This window comes from Camelus dromedarius, chromosome 2 (assembly GCF_036321535.1).
Source record: "Camelus dromedarius isolate mCamDro1 chromosome 2, mCamDro1.pat, whole genome shotgun sequence".
Lineage (NCBI taxonomy): Eukaryota > Metazoa > Chordata > Mammalia > Artiodactyla > Camelidae > Camelus > Camelus dromedarius.
In genome coordinates this window covers 107,222,856-107,235,094 of record NC_087437.1, presented here as the reverse complement: position 1 = coordinate 107,235,094, position 12,239 = coordinate 107,222,856, and the positions used below count along the sequence as shown (strand labels likewise).

The following is a 12,239-nucleotide window of genomic DNA, read 5'->3' as shown; positions in this document are numbered from 1 at the left end:
TCAGTCCTCGTCCCAGATGACTCCCGAGGGTTCTCCAGGCGCAGGGCAACAGGCATCATTGCTGAGCAATTCTGGGATTCCCTCCCAGGTTCATCTCTACTTCAGGGACCTCAAGCCAGTTCGGGACTCTCCTGATTCCCTGAAAAGTGATCAGATCCCCCAGCAAGGATAAAAAAACCCACCAGCATCTTGGGGTGCACAGAGGTGGCCCTGTTATCCTTGGTATGCATCCCTGTGAACTAAACAAAGGTAGAAAGACATAAATGTGCTAAGTATGGTGGATTCGTTTTTCCCTAATATATTCATTAATTTGCCTAAAGAATAATGGGGCAGGAAGATGCTCTAGACCCTATACTAAACCTGACCATTACCAGCAGTGGCTAGAAAGGCCTTGGATTTTCCTTTTTTTTTTTCTTTTAGATTTGATAGTCTGAGGAAAGATAGAGGAGAGAGAAACCAAGGAGGAGTAACAATACCACTCACGTCCTAAAAAGCACCAACCTGCGTCCCCTCTCCTCAAATGTCTTCTTTTTCTCCTAAAAGAAATTTCTAGGAATTGGTCAGGGCCAAAGGTGATGAGTGGTTGTTTTAGGAGATATAAATACAAAGGATACGTATTTATCATTTAGGTATCATTTAAGCCGAAGTAAGAAAAGTGTGGGCACATTTTTTTAATCTGGGGGGGTGAGGGGGATGAGCGCAATTCCCTTCAAGAGTTAACTCTTTCCCGCCCTGCCTTCTTAAAGCCAAGCAAAGGAAGTTCCAGTCATCCGGGATTAAGTGACAGATTGTGGGCGCCGGTGAAAGGCGCGCTTGAGAAAGGGGGGAGCCCGCGGCTCGCACACAAAGGCGGGAGTTCCCAGGCCTCCGGCGCCCCTGCCCGGGGACACCGCAGCCCTCAGGGCGCAGCGACGCGCCAGGAAGCGCCCGCGGCTCTCCGTCTGCTCGGCCCCTCCGCTGGTGGATGGGAGAAGTTAGTCACCCGGAGCCCGAACCTCGCGTGCGTCGGAGCGCGAAGAGGCCGGGGAATGGGACGGGAGGAAACCGGGTACCGGGACGGCCGACGGGGGGCGAGAGGAGCGCGGGGCGAGGGGGAGCACGGGAAGCCGAAAGCCCTTGGCTGGTGGATGCAGTTGCAAGGTCGGCCGGGCCGGAGCGCACCGGCGTGCAAAGGGGCAAAACTTGCGGCAGGAACTTCCTACAGAGGCAAAGAAAAGCCGGAGTGAAGGAGGCAGGGAGAGACTTGAAGCGTCTCAGTAACTTAAAAAAACACGCCAAAACACCCTTTCAGGAGATGAGGTAAGCCGAGGTTAACCAACCCCGATTGGTTGTGAAATATCAGACAAACCCCGAGCCGCTGTGGCTTTAAATGAGGCCAAGGAAATCTTATGTTTTTCTTACTCAAACACTTTCCCCCTACCTCGCCCTTGCTCCCTCCTTCGTCCCTCCTTCCACCTCGCCGTGTCCCTTCCTCCTTCGCGGTCTCCCTTTCCTCGATCACCCCCCTGGCCCGCCCTCCCCCTTCTGATTAGGCGCGGACCGGGAAGGGTGGGAGTGGTGGGGGAAGCTCTCCCTTTAAGAGGCAGCTTGCAGTGACGAATTGTTGAAATTGCCATTGCAGGATGGCATGCCGCTATAAATTCATTGTTCCACCTCCTCGCATCTTCACAGCGCTCGCGCTGCTCTCCGCGCTCGCAGCGGCCGACTGGGGATGACGGCTGGCAGGAAGACACTGCATCCAAAGGGACACGGACGCGCCGCTTCACCGGCTCGCCGAAGGCCGCCCCTTGCATCTTTGTTTTATTTTTTATGGCTTTTTTCCCTCTCTTTCTTTCCTTCCTCCTGGTTCCACTAGGGTCAAGGAAACCCACAAAATAAGAGAGGAAGCGGGCTTCGGAGCTTGGAACCCCGGCGGGTCCCGAGCAGCAAGGGGACTGGAGGCAGCTCGCACCCGTTGCCCGCCTGGTGCGCGGCACCTTCTTACTTTTCTTGGTGCACCGATCTTGGCCGCATTTGGGGTTGATTTGGGGTTTTCCCCTTTTCTCGTACTTGCTGAATCTCCAAAACCCGGCTTTTTTCTTTTTCTTTTTTCCCCCTCTTTCCGGAGCACGAATCCAAACATTTTCCAAACCAACAAAGAAAAGTTCGCACGTTGGCACCGCGGCCGGGACAGGCTGGCGCTGCTGCCGGGTCCCCCTCCCTCCGACACTTGACTCAACCTTGCAAGCAAGCAAGTGTATGTGTGTTCCCACCTCCCGCCCCGGTAACTTCCAGAGCGAATAACAAATTCCCATAAAGTCCCCGTCGCGCAGCCCCTCCCCGCGGGCAGCGCACTATGCTGCTCGGGTGGGCGTCCCTGCTGCTGTGCGCGCTCCGCCTGCCCCTGGTCGCGGCCGGCCCCGCCGCGGCACCTGCCCAGGATAAAGCCGGGCAGCCTCGGGCTGCAGCAGCGGCCGCCCAGCCCCGCCGGCAGCAGGGGGAGGAGGCGCAGGAGCGGACCGAGCCTCCGGGCCATCCGCACCCCCTGGCGCCGCAGCGCAGGAGCAGCGGGCTTGTGCAGAACATCGACCAGCTCTACTCGGGAGGCGGCAAGGTGGGCTACCTCGTCTACGCGGGCGGCCGGAGGTTCCTCCTGGACCTGGAGCGGGATGGTTCGGTGGGCGCCGCTGGCTTTATGCCCGCAGGAGGCGGGCCGAGCGCCACCCGGCGCCACCCGGGCCACTGCTTCTACCGGGGCACCGTGGACGGCAGCCCCCGCTCCCTGGCTGTCTTTGACCTCTGCGGTGGTCTCGAAGGCTTCTTCGCGGTCAAGCACGCGCGCTACACTCTGAAGCCGCTGCTGCGTGGGTCCTGGGCGGAGGCCGAGGACCGGCGCGTGTACGGGGATGGGTCCGCGCGGATACTGCACGTCTACACCCGCGAGGGCTTCAGCTTTGAGGCCCTGCCGTCGCGCACCAGCTGCGAGACCCCTGCGTCCCCTCCAGGGCCGCGGGAGCGCCCCTCAGCGCACAGCAGCCCCGATCGAGGCAGGGCGCTGGCCCCGCAGCTCCCGGACCAGTCAGCTCCCTCGTCAGATGGGAGTCCGGGACCACAGACGTGGTGGCGGCGGCGGCGGCGCTCCATCTCCCGGGCCCGCCAGGTGGAGCTGCTCCTGGTGGCTGACGCGTCCATGGCGCGGTTGTATGGCCGGGGCCTGCAGCATTACCTGCTGACCCTGGCCTCCATCGCCAACCGGCTGTACAGCCACGCCAGCATCGAGAACCACATCCGACTGGCCGTAGTGAAGGTGGTGGTGCTGGGCGACAAGGACAAGAGCCTGGAGGTGAGCAAGAACGCGGCCACCACGCTTAAGAACTTTTGTAAGTGGCAGCACCAGCACAACCAGCTGGGGGATGACCATGAGGAGCACTACGACGCAGCCATCCTCTTTACTCGAGAGGTAGGTCCGGCCTGGGTGGGTCGATGGGGCACTGGTGTAAGGAGGTGTAGGTCAAAGGGGCAGTCTTGTTGACAGTCTGGTTTCTCCCACGAACCGCCTGCTGCCACGGATCTGCTTACCTGCCTCTTGCAGGAAACCCAGCCAGCCTCCAACTTTGCTCCTGTATTTGGAGTAGAGCCAGCAGCAATGCCCTGAATGACCAAGCACCTGCTTAGACGATCAATCCATCAATCAGGGCGGACACCTCCAGTCTGAGATATGGTGTCATAGATGCATGAATATGATAAAATGTGGCTAGAATGCTTGCGAAAATATGCATCGTTAAATGGGAAAAGGGGGAAAGCCAGTTTGTCTTTGGAATCAGAGATTTTCTACTTGCCATTGAACATAAAGATAGAACTTTGTCCAACCTAATGGTCACTTTTATCCACGACCTTCCTTGGTAAATGTCCATACCTTCTTACTTAAATCCCCTTCTGTGACTTAAGCCAAAGGAAGAAATTATAAAGGAAGGACTCTTTTTTTTCAGTCTGACTTCCTAATGGACCTCTTACATGTCCAAGTGGGTGGAATCTGGGTTCTTTGGATGGAAGGGTTTGGGGAGGGCCAGGAGGACAGAGAAACCCAATCTTGTGAAGTTCCTTAGCAACTGCTTTGCCTGGTCCTCCAGTGCACAGTAAGCACTGCTCCGCCCTCCACAGCTGCTGGTGAAGGGTCACATCCAGCTTGCACGTTTGGGTTTTGGACAAATATGTTTCTGAAGCCCCAGTGTGGAAAGATCTGGGCAAAGAGTCAAGACATGAAGGAATGTTTTCCCAGGGTTTCCCTCTTTTAAGAAAGAGGGTTACAGGAAGGGAAAGAAACTGATATTTATAGGCCCAGAGGCTCTGGGAGGAACACAATATCCATCAAGACCACCACAGAAGTGTGACATCCAAACACAAAGTCTGGGTTGGTTGTGAGCTCATCTTGCTCAGAGCTCTGAGCCTCACTTTTCACAGCTCTACTTCTGATTGGCAGTCTTAAGTCATGCTCTCAGATGCCTGGTAAAAATGGACTTTTAAAGCTCATTCTTTAAGTGTTTGAGATCCACCCAGGATAGATGAAGGATCAGAAACTTTGAAATATTATGCAAAATCATGGTACAAAAGAGAATAACCAGAACCAGGACGGGAAATTCAGTGACAGCTTACAGGAGGTTTCAGAATCACACAGCTTCACCACCTAATTCTCCTGTTTTTACTAAGGCACCCCTGGTATGAAGGAAAAGTGTTGATAAATTTGGAGTGGAGCAACACTTGTGGTTCATGGGGTGGACATAAATGTAAACCACATGTAAATAAAGACGCTGGAGGGCAGTAGTTTAGGGAGAACTGGGCAGCACACTTTGCAAGATGGAAAATCTTTCTCCTCATTAAGTGATCTCCTGGAAACCATCCTTTAATTTTTCTGCACAGCATTAATCTTTAAAACGAAAGGACATCCATTTTTGTAGCCTTTCATATGAAGTGAAGTTCTCCTGTAAAACTATCCCTTTCTTATTTGGTTTCCAAGTGGTTTTTTTCTGGAGGGGAGGGTGATTTTCTTCTTCTTCTTCTTCTTCTTTTTTTTTTTTTTTTTTTTTTTTTTTTTGGTAAGCAACTTTCCATGTCTGGATTTTTTGCTTTGCTACATCACAAGAGGCTGCCAAGAAGGAGGCTTCAGAGAGTTTATGGAAGGAAGTTCTCTAAAGACAGAGGAAAAAATACTTTTGTAGGCATACTACTCAAAGTGTTCACTAGAACACTTTGAACATTTTAATGGTTCACTTTCATTTTTTAATACAAATGCACATTCCATAATTTTTAAATAAATAAACATTAATAGGAGATCCAATTACTCCCTACTTCCTGCCCCATAATTTTCCCAACTGCTCCTTAGAAAAAAGGAAAACTAGTCATTGATTCTAAATGATTTGTCTGTTGCTTTTTCTGGTTTTGTTTTTTGTTTGTTTGTTTGTTTGTTTAGATAGTTAACAATTCCTGTTTTCCAAGCTCTGAGATATATCAGTAACTTTTAAACAGATAAAGCAAGGAGGAAATAAATTACCAGCTGTCTTAATTTTAATAAGTATTATAAGAACATTCATTTTTCAAACTAGTCCACCCATGGAAAATATTTGATCTGGGCCCTCCCTGGCCTTCTTGCCAAGCAGAAGCATACTTTCAGTAAAGTAAATCTCAGTTTGTCGTTGACCCTTTGTTATCTACATCTAACTTGATGAGAACCAAGTATCTGAAAAGCACATTATTATGAATATATGCACCTAATTTAAAGGAGTGCAATTAATTAGGGGGCTGAGAAAAACACTACGAGACTCTCATGCAATATTCAGGAGTACTTTAAAATGCAATATTAAACTCCACCTAATACTTTAGAATGTGGAAACCAAAAGGACTAGAGGAGGAATGATCTGGGGGCTTCAGTCTCATGGAAGTCAGATAGCTAAGCCCTGAAAAGAAACTTTCATGGCTATATTTTTTTTCAGTGAGAAATACCCAGAGTTGGCACCAGGATGCTACTTTTACAACTCTGTTTTGAATGTAAGAGGTACGTTGCCTAGCAGCCAGACGCCAAGCCATCAAATCCATGTTTTGATGGGCTCCTAGCACTGTTCAAATTCTATGTCCAGATGTCTTCTCCTAAACTACTTGTTTTTCAGGCATGAAGCAAATGTGTGAGGATATGTTTTCCACCCCTGTTTACCAGCCGCGGCCACCTTGAACGTTGTGTCTGGGAGTCAGCAGAATAGCTCTAGTAATTCATTTATCAAACTAACAGGCTTCACTGTCAGGACTGTGCCCCAGTGCTCCGTGCTGTTCTAATTAACGAAACTTAGCACCAGTCACTTTTCTGCAATCCGAGCCCTTTTCCTTCTGCAGTGGCACTTATGCTGGAATTCACACCACTTCTGCCATCAAACAGTAGAAATCCGATCTCCCCAGCATTTATGTTTGCTGTCCAGGATCCTTTTCTGGTTCCTGGCTTCCTCTTTTATTTTAAAATAGTTTCTTTAAAGGCAAACTCTCAGTCCCATTTTGGAGATGATGCACTATTCTTTAAAAACAAAGCACTTACCTGCTTGAGGACAAAACATGAAAATTGTTGTATATTCCCTCACCCCTGCACACCGTGAAGGAAAGCTTTACTTTTTCATGGATGGAAGCATTGGCTTGAAACTGAACCAGTTTAAGAGCTATATAATATAAAAGGTTCATTCACTTTCATTAACCATCCATGTGCCAGTTAACAGGCAATCCTGTCTCAGCTAACAACTCTGTTCTACATTCTGCCTTCTAAAGCTGTGGTTGGGACTCCACCCAGCACCACCAGCTGTTTCCCTGTAGGATTCTGACAGTGGGGGCCCTAGAGGAAGACTGGAAGCTTGGAAAAGGGACAAGGAAGTGCTTTTTCTTATTTGCTTGTAGGCTGGATTGACTAATTCAATCACCTGTTTGAGTTCAAATCCCATTTAAATTCAAAAGCGAACCCTTATCAAGGAATCCTAGCTGATAGGTCAATTCTAATCAATAAATAAGTTAGAAATAGGAAGACAGGGAGCAGATTCATCAGCTCAAGTTGACATTTTAAAAATAAATTGTACACACCAGAAACTGACACAACATTGTAAACTGATTATACTTCAATAAAAATATATGTACATTAAAAATAAGTAAATAAATAAATTGTGATTGAAAATTACTGAGAGTAGGTCGTAAAAGTTTGCATCACAAGAGAAAAAAATAATAACTATGTGTGGTGATGGATGTTAAATAGACTTGCCGTGGCAATTGATTTGCTGATTTCATATATACATACATTGAATCATTATGTTGTATACCTGTGTGAACCTAACATAGTGTTGTAAGTAAATTCTGTCTTAATTAATTAATCGTGAAGAATATTTTGCAAAATTTAAAGTCGATGAAATCAGAGACAGTAAACCATAGCACACAGGACATATTTCGCTGTCATCTTTCTCACATTCAGCACCTGTCTCTGAGCATTTCCTATGTGTGAGACACTCATTCAGGGAGCTGAAGTCAGCAAGATGGAAAATACCTGGTCTCTGCCCACCCCGACTTATTACCAGGGGAGAGGAAACAGATACATGCATAAATCACTCCAGTGTAAGGAAAACTCTCGTAAATGCTGTAATTGAGCTATAAACAAAGTCTGCAAAAGGAAAGAGGAGGGAACAGTCAACTGTGCCCCTGGATCTTTATACAGACTTCATTGTAAATGTAGAATTAAATTGCTCCTTGAAGGGTGGATAGATCTGATTTGGACTCAACCAGCTTTTCCTGAGCACTTCTCAAGACACTATCCACAGTCATAAACCATTTTGTAATTAATTCATTCAACAATCGGCAACCGTAGTAACAGTATTATGATTTGACAGATAAGGGCATTCATACAAAGATAAATGGAGATAAACTTCTGAGTAACAGCTGACAAACAGCAGAGAGGGAAGGTCGTCGTGTCTAGTGGTCTCTAAAGTAAAAACATTACAATGAATGTATTCAAACATTCAATATGTTTCTAATAGGCAAAGAGGGATTCAGAGATTTGAAAAGTGGCCCCTTTCCTAAAAATCTATTACAGGAAACAGACACGGAAATGAGTATTTGCTGTACAGCATGAAGACTTTTATAATAGATGTGGTCATTTGACATCATGGAAGTACATTAGAAGGTAGCCTAGCCCATCTGAGTTCAATCTAGAAGAAAGAGGAGAATTAGCTCAATCAGAAGGAGGAAGTAGGCATTGCAAACATGCCAGACTTCTATGTGCAATGGCCCAGAGGCAGCCTGGTGATTCTGGGAAATATAGAGGGTTAGGTGTGAAAGGACAGATGATATGAGAGTGGAAGCATGATAGATTAGTCTAGAGAAGATAACAACCAAGTTATAGAAGAAATTGTATGCCACGTGTATTAGTCGTTTTGGACCACCATAACAAAATACCGTAGACTGGGTGATTTAAACAACTGAAACATACTTTCTCAATTCTGGAGGCTGGGAAGTTCAAGATCAAGGTTTCAGCCTATTTGATTTCTGATAAGAACTCTTCCCAGCTTGTAGACTGTTGCTTTCTCACCATGTGCTTACATGGGGGCGGAGGGGTAAAGGGGAGAGGGGTAAGATGAGAGAGAATTCTCTGGCGTCTCTTACGAGAACACTGATGCTATCTGATCAGGGCCTGCCCCCAACTTATGCTTTTACTTAACCTTAATTACCTCCTTATTGGCGCTATCTCCAAACACAGGGACATCGGGGATTAAGGCTTCAACATATGAATTTAGACAGGGACAGGGAACACAGTTCAGTCTATAGCTTAAAGAGTTTAAAGAATTTAAATTGTAAGTTAGATTTAATGAGAATCTATGGAAAGAGCATTGACAGGAAAACAGTGTGTTCTTAAATGAGCCTTCTGGCCCAAGTAGTTGGGCTGGATCCTGTAGGAAAATCTACAGGCTATTTCAGTAATCTTCAAGGCTTCAAGAAGAGATTCAAGATGGTCTAAACTAAAGCAGTGGCATTAGAAATAGAAAAGCAGGAATGGAGTCAGTAAGTGTTTTTAAAAAAAAAAAGTGGATATGAGTAAATTAATCCTTTCTAGCAGGAGGAATATTTGGGCTAAGGTTTAGAGCCAAAATGTTGATGAGATATGCTGAAAACGTAGACAAGATGGATCACGAAGGAGCACCGAAGGCTGACAAGAAAGCCTAGTGGAGGGTTTTATATGCCAGGCTAAGGTTGGGATGCCTTTTAAGTTTTGGAGGAATGGTGGAATCTTCTAAATCTGGGCTTTAAAAGGAAACTGACTGCAGCATCTGGGTAGGGAAGTTACAGGAGACAAAAGGACCATTTCAAAGCCTTAGGTGATGGTCCAGGCAGGAAGGAATAATGGAAGGAATGAGAAAGAGAGGATAGCTACATGAGACATTTGGTTGATGGAGTCAGTGACCTCAGTGACCAGATGCGGCAAGTGAGAGACAGGCAAGTAAATGATGTCTCCAGGTATCTTATCCAGCCCTTCCAATTTCTTGTTCTATGGAATATCTTTCTCAGTGCATTTGATATTTTCCTGTACCTCTAGATTATTGAGTTTCACCAGACACACCACAGAGATAAAGACCATGCTGTATTGTTTGTGGCAAAAAAGGAATTTGCTTGACCAAGTACAGATTACGAATGCAAAAGATAAGAGTAACGTCGAGAAACATAAATGATGATTTAACAGCACCATGATGAAGTCAGTCCAGGAACTGGAGTGTTTAGATATCAGTCTGAATTTCAGCCTCACCCATCCCAAGTTTGCGATTTGGCCACTAATTGCCCCTGAGCTTTCATTTCTCTGTCTATAAATTGAAGTATTTCCCCCTAATACCAACACATGTGTAGCTGAAACAAAACCTAGAGACCACTTGGCCCAAAATTCTTATGCTGTTGATGAAGGAAGGTTGTCTCAAAGTATGTAAATAGTTTATGCAATGCTTCTTACTAACAGAGTTGAAGTTAAAGCCATCTACCTTCTCATTCACTGTCTCTAATCAGCTTCCATTCCCACTGTCCAAAATGATTCTTCTGAGCATCTGTTCACCTCCATCCCCAACTTCCTCCATCTTTCCTTCCCCTTCTTACTTCACATTTATCAGAGAAAGTTTCCCATCTTGGAACTCTGGGCCCAGACTATCTTTCCAGCTATCCCTGCACAGCTTCCACCAGGCATGTCCTGTCCTCTGGCCACCGCAAAAGTGTGGTCATTTCCAGAACAACCTCTCCCTGCCTTTTCCTACCCTATGATGCATTCACTAGTCTTTCCTTGTTCGAATACCCTTGCTCTCACACTGTCAGAGTTCTTTTCATCCCTTAAGATGCAGTGACCTCCTTTAAGACACGTTGATTCTCACAGGGAGAGCTCTTCAGTTCCTCCTTGCACTCCCTCAACAGTCTGTTCAATTGCTTCTCTCATGACATGTCTTGTTTTGCTCACTAGCTCATGGTGTTTCCTAAGGATCAGGATCAGATCTCATTTTATTTACTCACCGCAGTGTCAACGCTCAGTACAGTGTCTGGCAGGTTGTGGGCGCACAGCAGTTGTCGTAGGAATAAATTCCTTCCCAAGGAAAGCGCCTCCGATCCAGCCGAGCTCTCTATGTTTGGTGTTACCTAGTTGTATCCAGAACCATGGATAGAGATTGCATAACATGCATCATCATTAATGGGTGCCTAACAGACCCAGTCAATGTGGTCTCTGCTGAAATTCAGATCAGGACCTCTGTTGTTGGAGACTTCTGTTTAAGTATCCAGGCAAGCAAATGACACCTCAAAAGTCGGATCCTAGGACACATATGAATTCTGGTGTGTAAGTGTTTGTTTGCATAATACTTATGACTGAAATATGTACCCCACCAGATTCTTCTACCACTAGTCCCTCTTCTCTAGAAAGTGGGTAGACAGATAGATAGAGACACCCAAGACTGGTTAAACCCTCTTCTCTGCCCTTCCCTTGAACTCCAGGCTCGTCCTTACCAGGTGGTAATGTCTATAGAAACAGCAAGTACTCTTATTTAACTCCAGATGCTCTGGCACAAGGTACTCATCCTTCGTTTTGACTGTGGTTGCTGCAGTTGTGATGATATCTGCTCTTAACAGCCTTTGTGTTTCCTTCAGCTCCTTCTCTCAGTACATTTATGCTGCCTGAAAGACCAATCTCCCAGTCAGGACTTGAAATCCTTCATCTCCTGTTATTTCTCCCACTTTGCACACTCATATCTGCTTAGTTTACTTTCCCCACCCAGTATTGACCACTGGGATTTTCCACGTTGTATGATTTTCTAAGCCTCTGCTTCTCAAGGTAGCGTACTTTGCTGACTCCTTGCCTCCAACTCCATCCACAAGAATAGGCCTGAGGTACCACGAGTCCGTGTAAATTCCATGATAAATCACAGATATTCCCATAGTCATAATCCTCTAAACAGCCACGCCTGTTCACCACGTCAGTGACCTCCCTGTCAACTCTCCGTTGGTCTCACTGACCATCGTGGCTCTATTTTTGAATTAGATGCAATGTCCCAGTCCTGTCTCCTGGCCAGGAACACACCACAATCCCACTAGTTAAATCTCTGCATGCTCTTGCTACCCTGACATTTACTAAGAATTGTACTAAATCTTCTGTTACATTGTTGTCCACACCATTGTTGTCTATACGATATTAATATCGTGATATGGTATTGATCCTGAGTGAAAAGGACCATCTAACATAACAAAGATGTAACTTACCTTCAGATGTAGATTGACTAAGCAGAAAAATTCTTGTCAGCGCTTTTAATTCATTTGCCTCTTATGTGGATACTGCATGTGATTTACATTTCTTTAGTGTCCTCTGCCTCCAGATTCAGAAGGTAGATAGATAGATGATAGATAGATAGATAGATAGATAGATAGATAGATAGATAGATGCTGTTGCCCCAATATTATCCTTACTCCTGTTCTGAATTAAAAAAAAAAAATCCTATAAACTTCAAATAAGGATTGCACCTGTAAATGTCATTATAAATCGCCATCAGAAAATAGACATGAGTGTGATGTGATGCACCAGCTGAGTTTTAACACATTGGAGTGAACATTGAATCACAAAGTACTGCAGGCATTCATTGTAAATCTTGAGGAAGAAACCATAACTGGGCTGCCAAGGTTTGAAATTGCATGAGTGAAACGGAAAGGTTGCCAGTTTCCAAAATTACAGTTACAGA

General features: G+C 46.1%; 1 protein-coding gene across 1 annotated transcript in view; it reads left to right on the top strand.

The window, feature by feature from the left end:
* The first annotated feature begins 1,918 nt into the window (after positions 1 to 1,918).
* ADAMTS5 (ADAM metallopeptidase with thrombospondin type 1 motif 5) overlaps positions 1,919 to 12,239 on the top strand; it is a 48,556-nt gene continuing 38,235 nt past the window's right edge. The window contains exon 1 of the mRNA XM_010977387.3: positions 1,919 to 3,439. Coding sequence (XP_010975689.2) covers positions 2,336 to 3,439 — 1,104 coding nt within the window. The 5' untranslated portion in view covers positions 1,919 to 2,335. The remainder of the gene's footprint in view (positions 3,440 to 12,239) is intronic.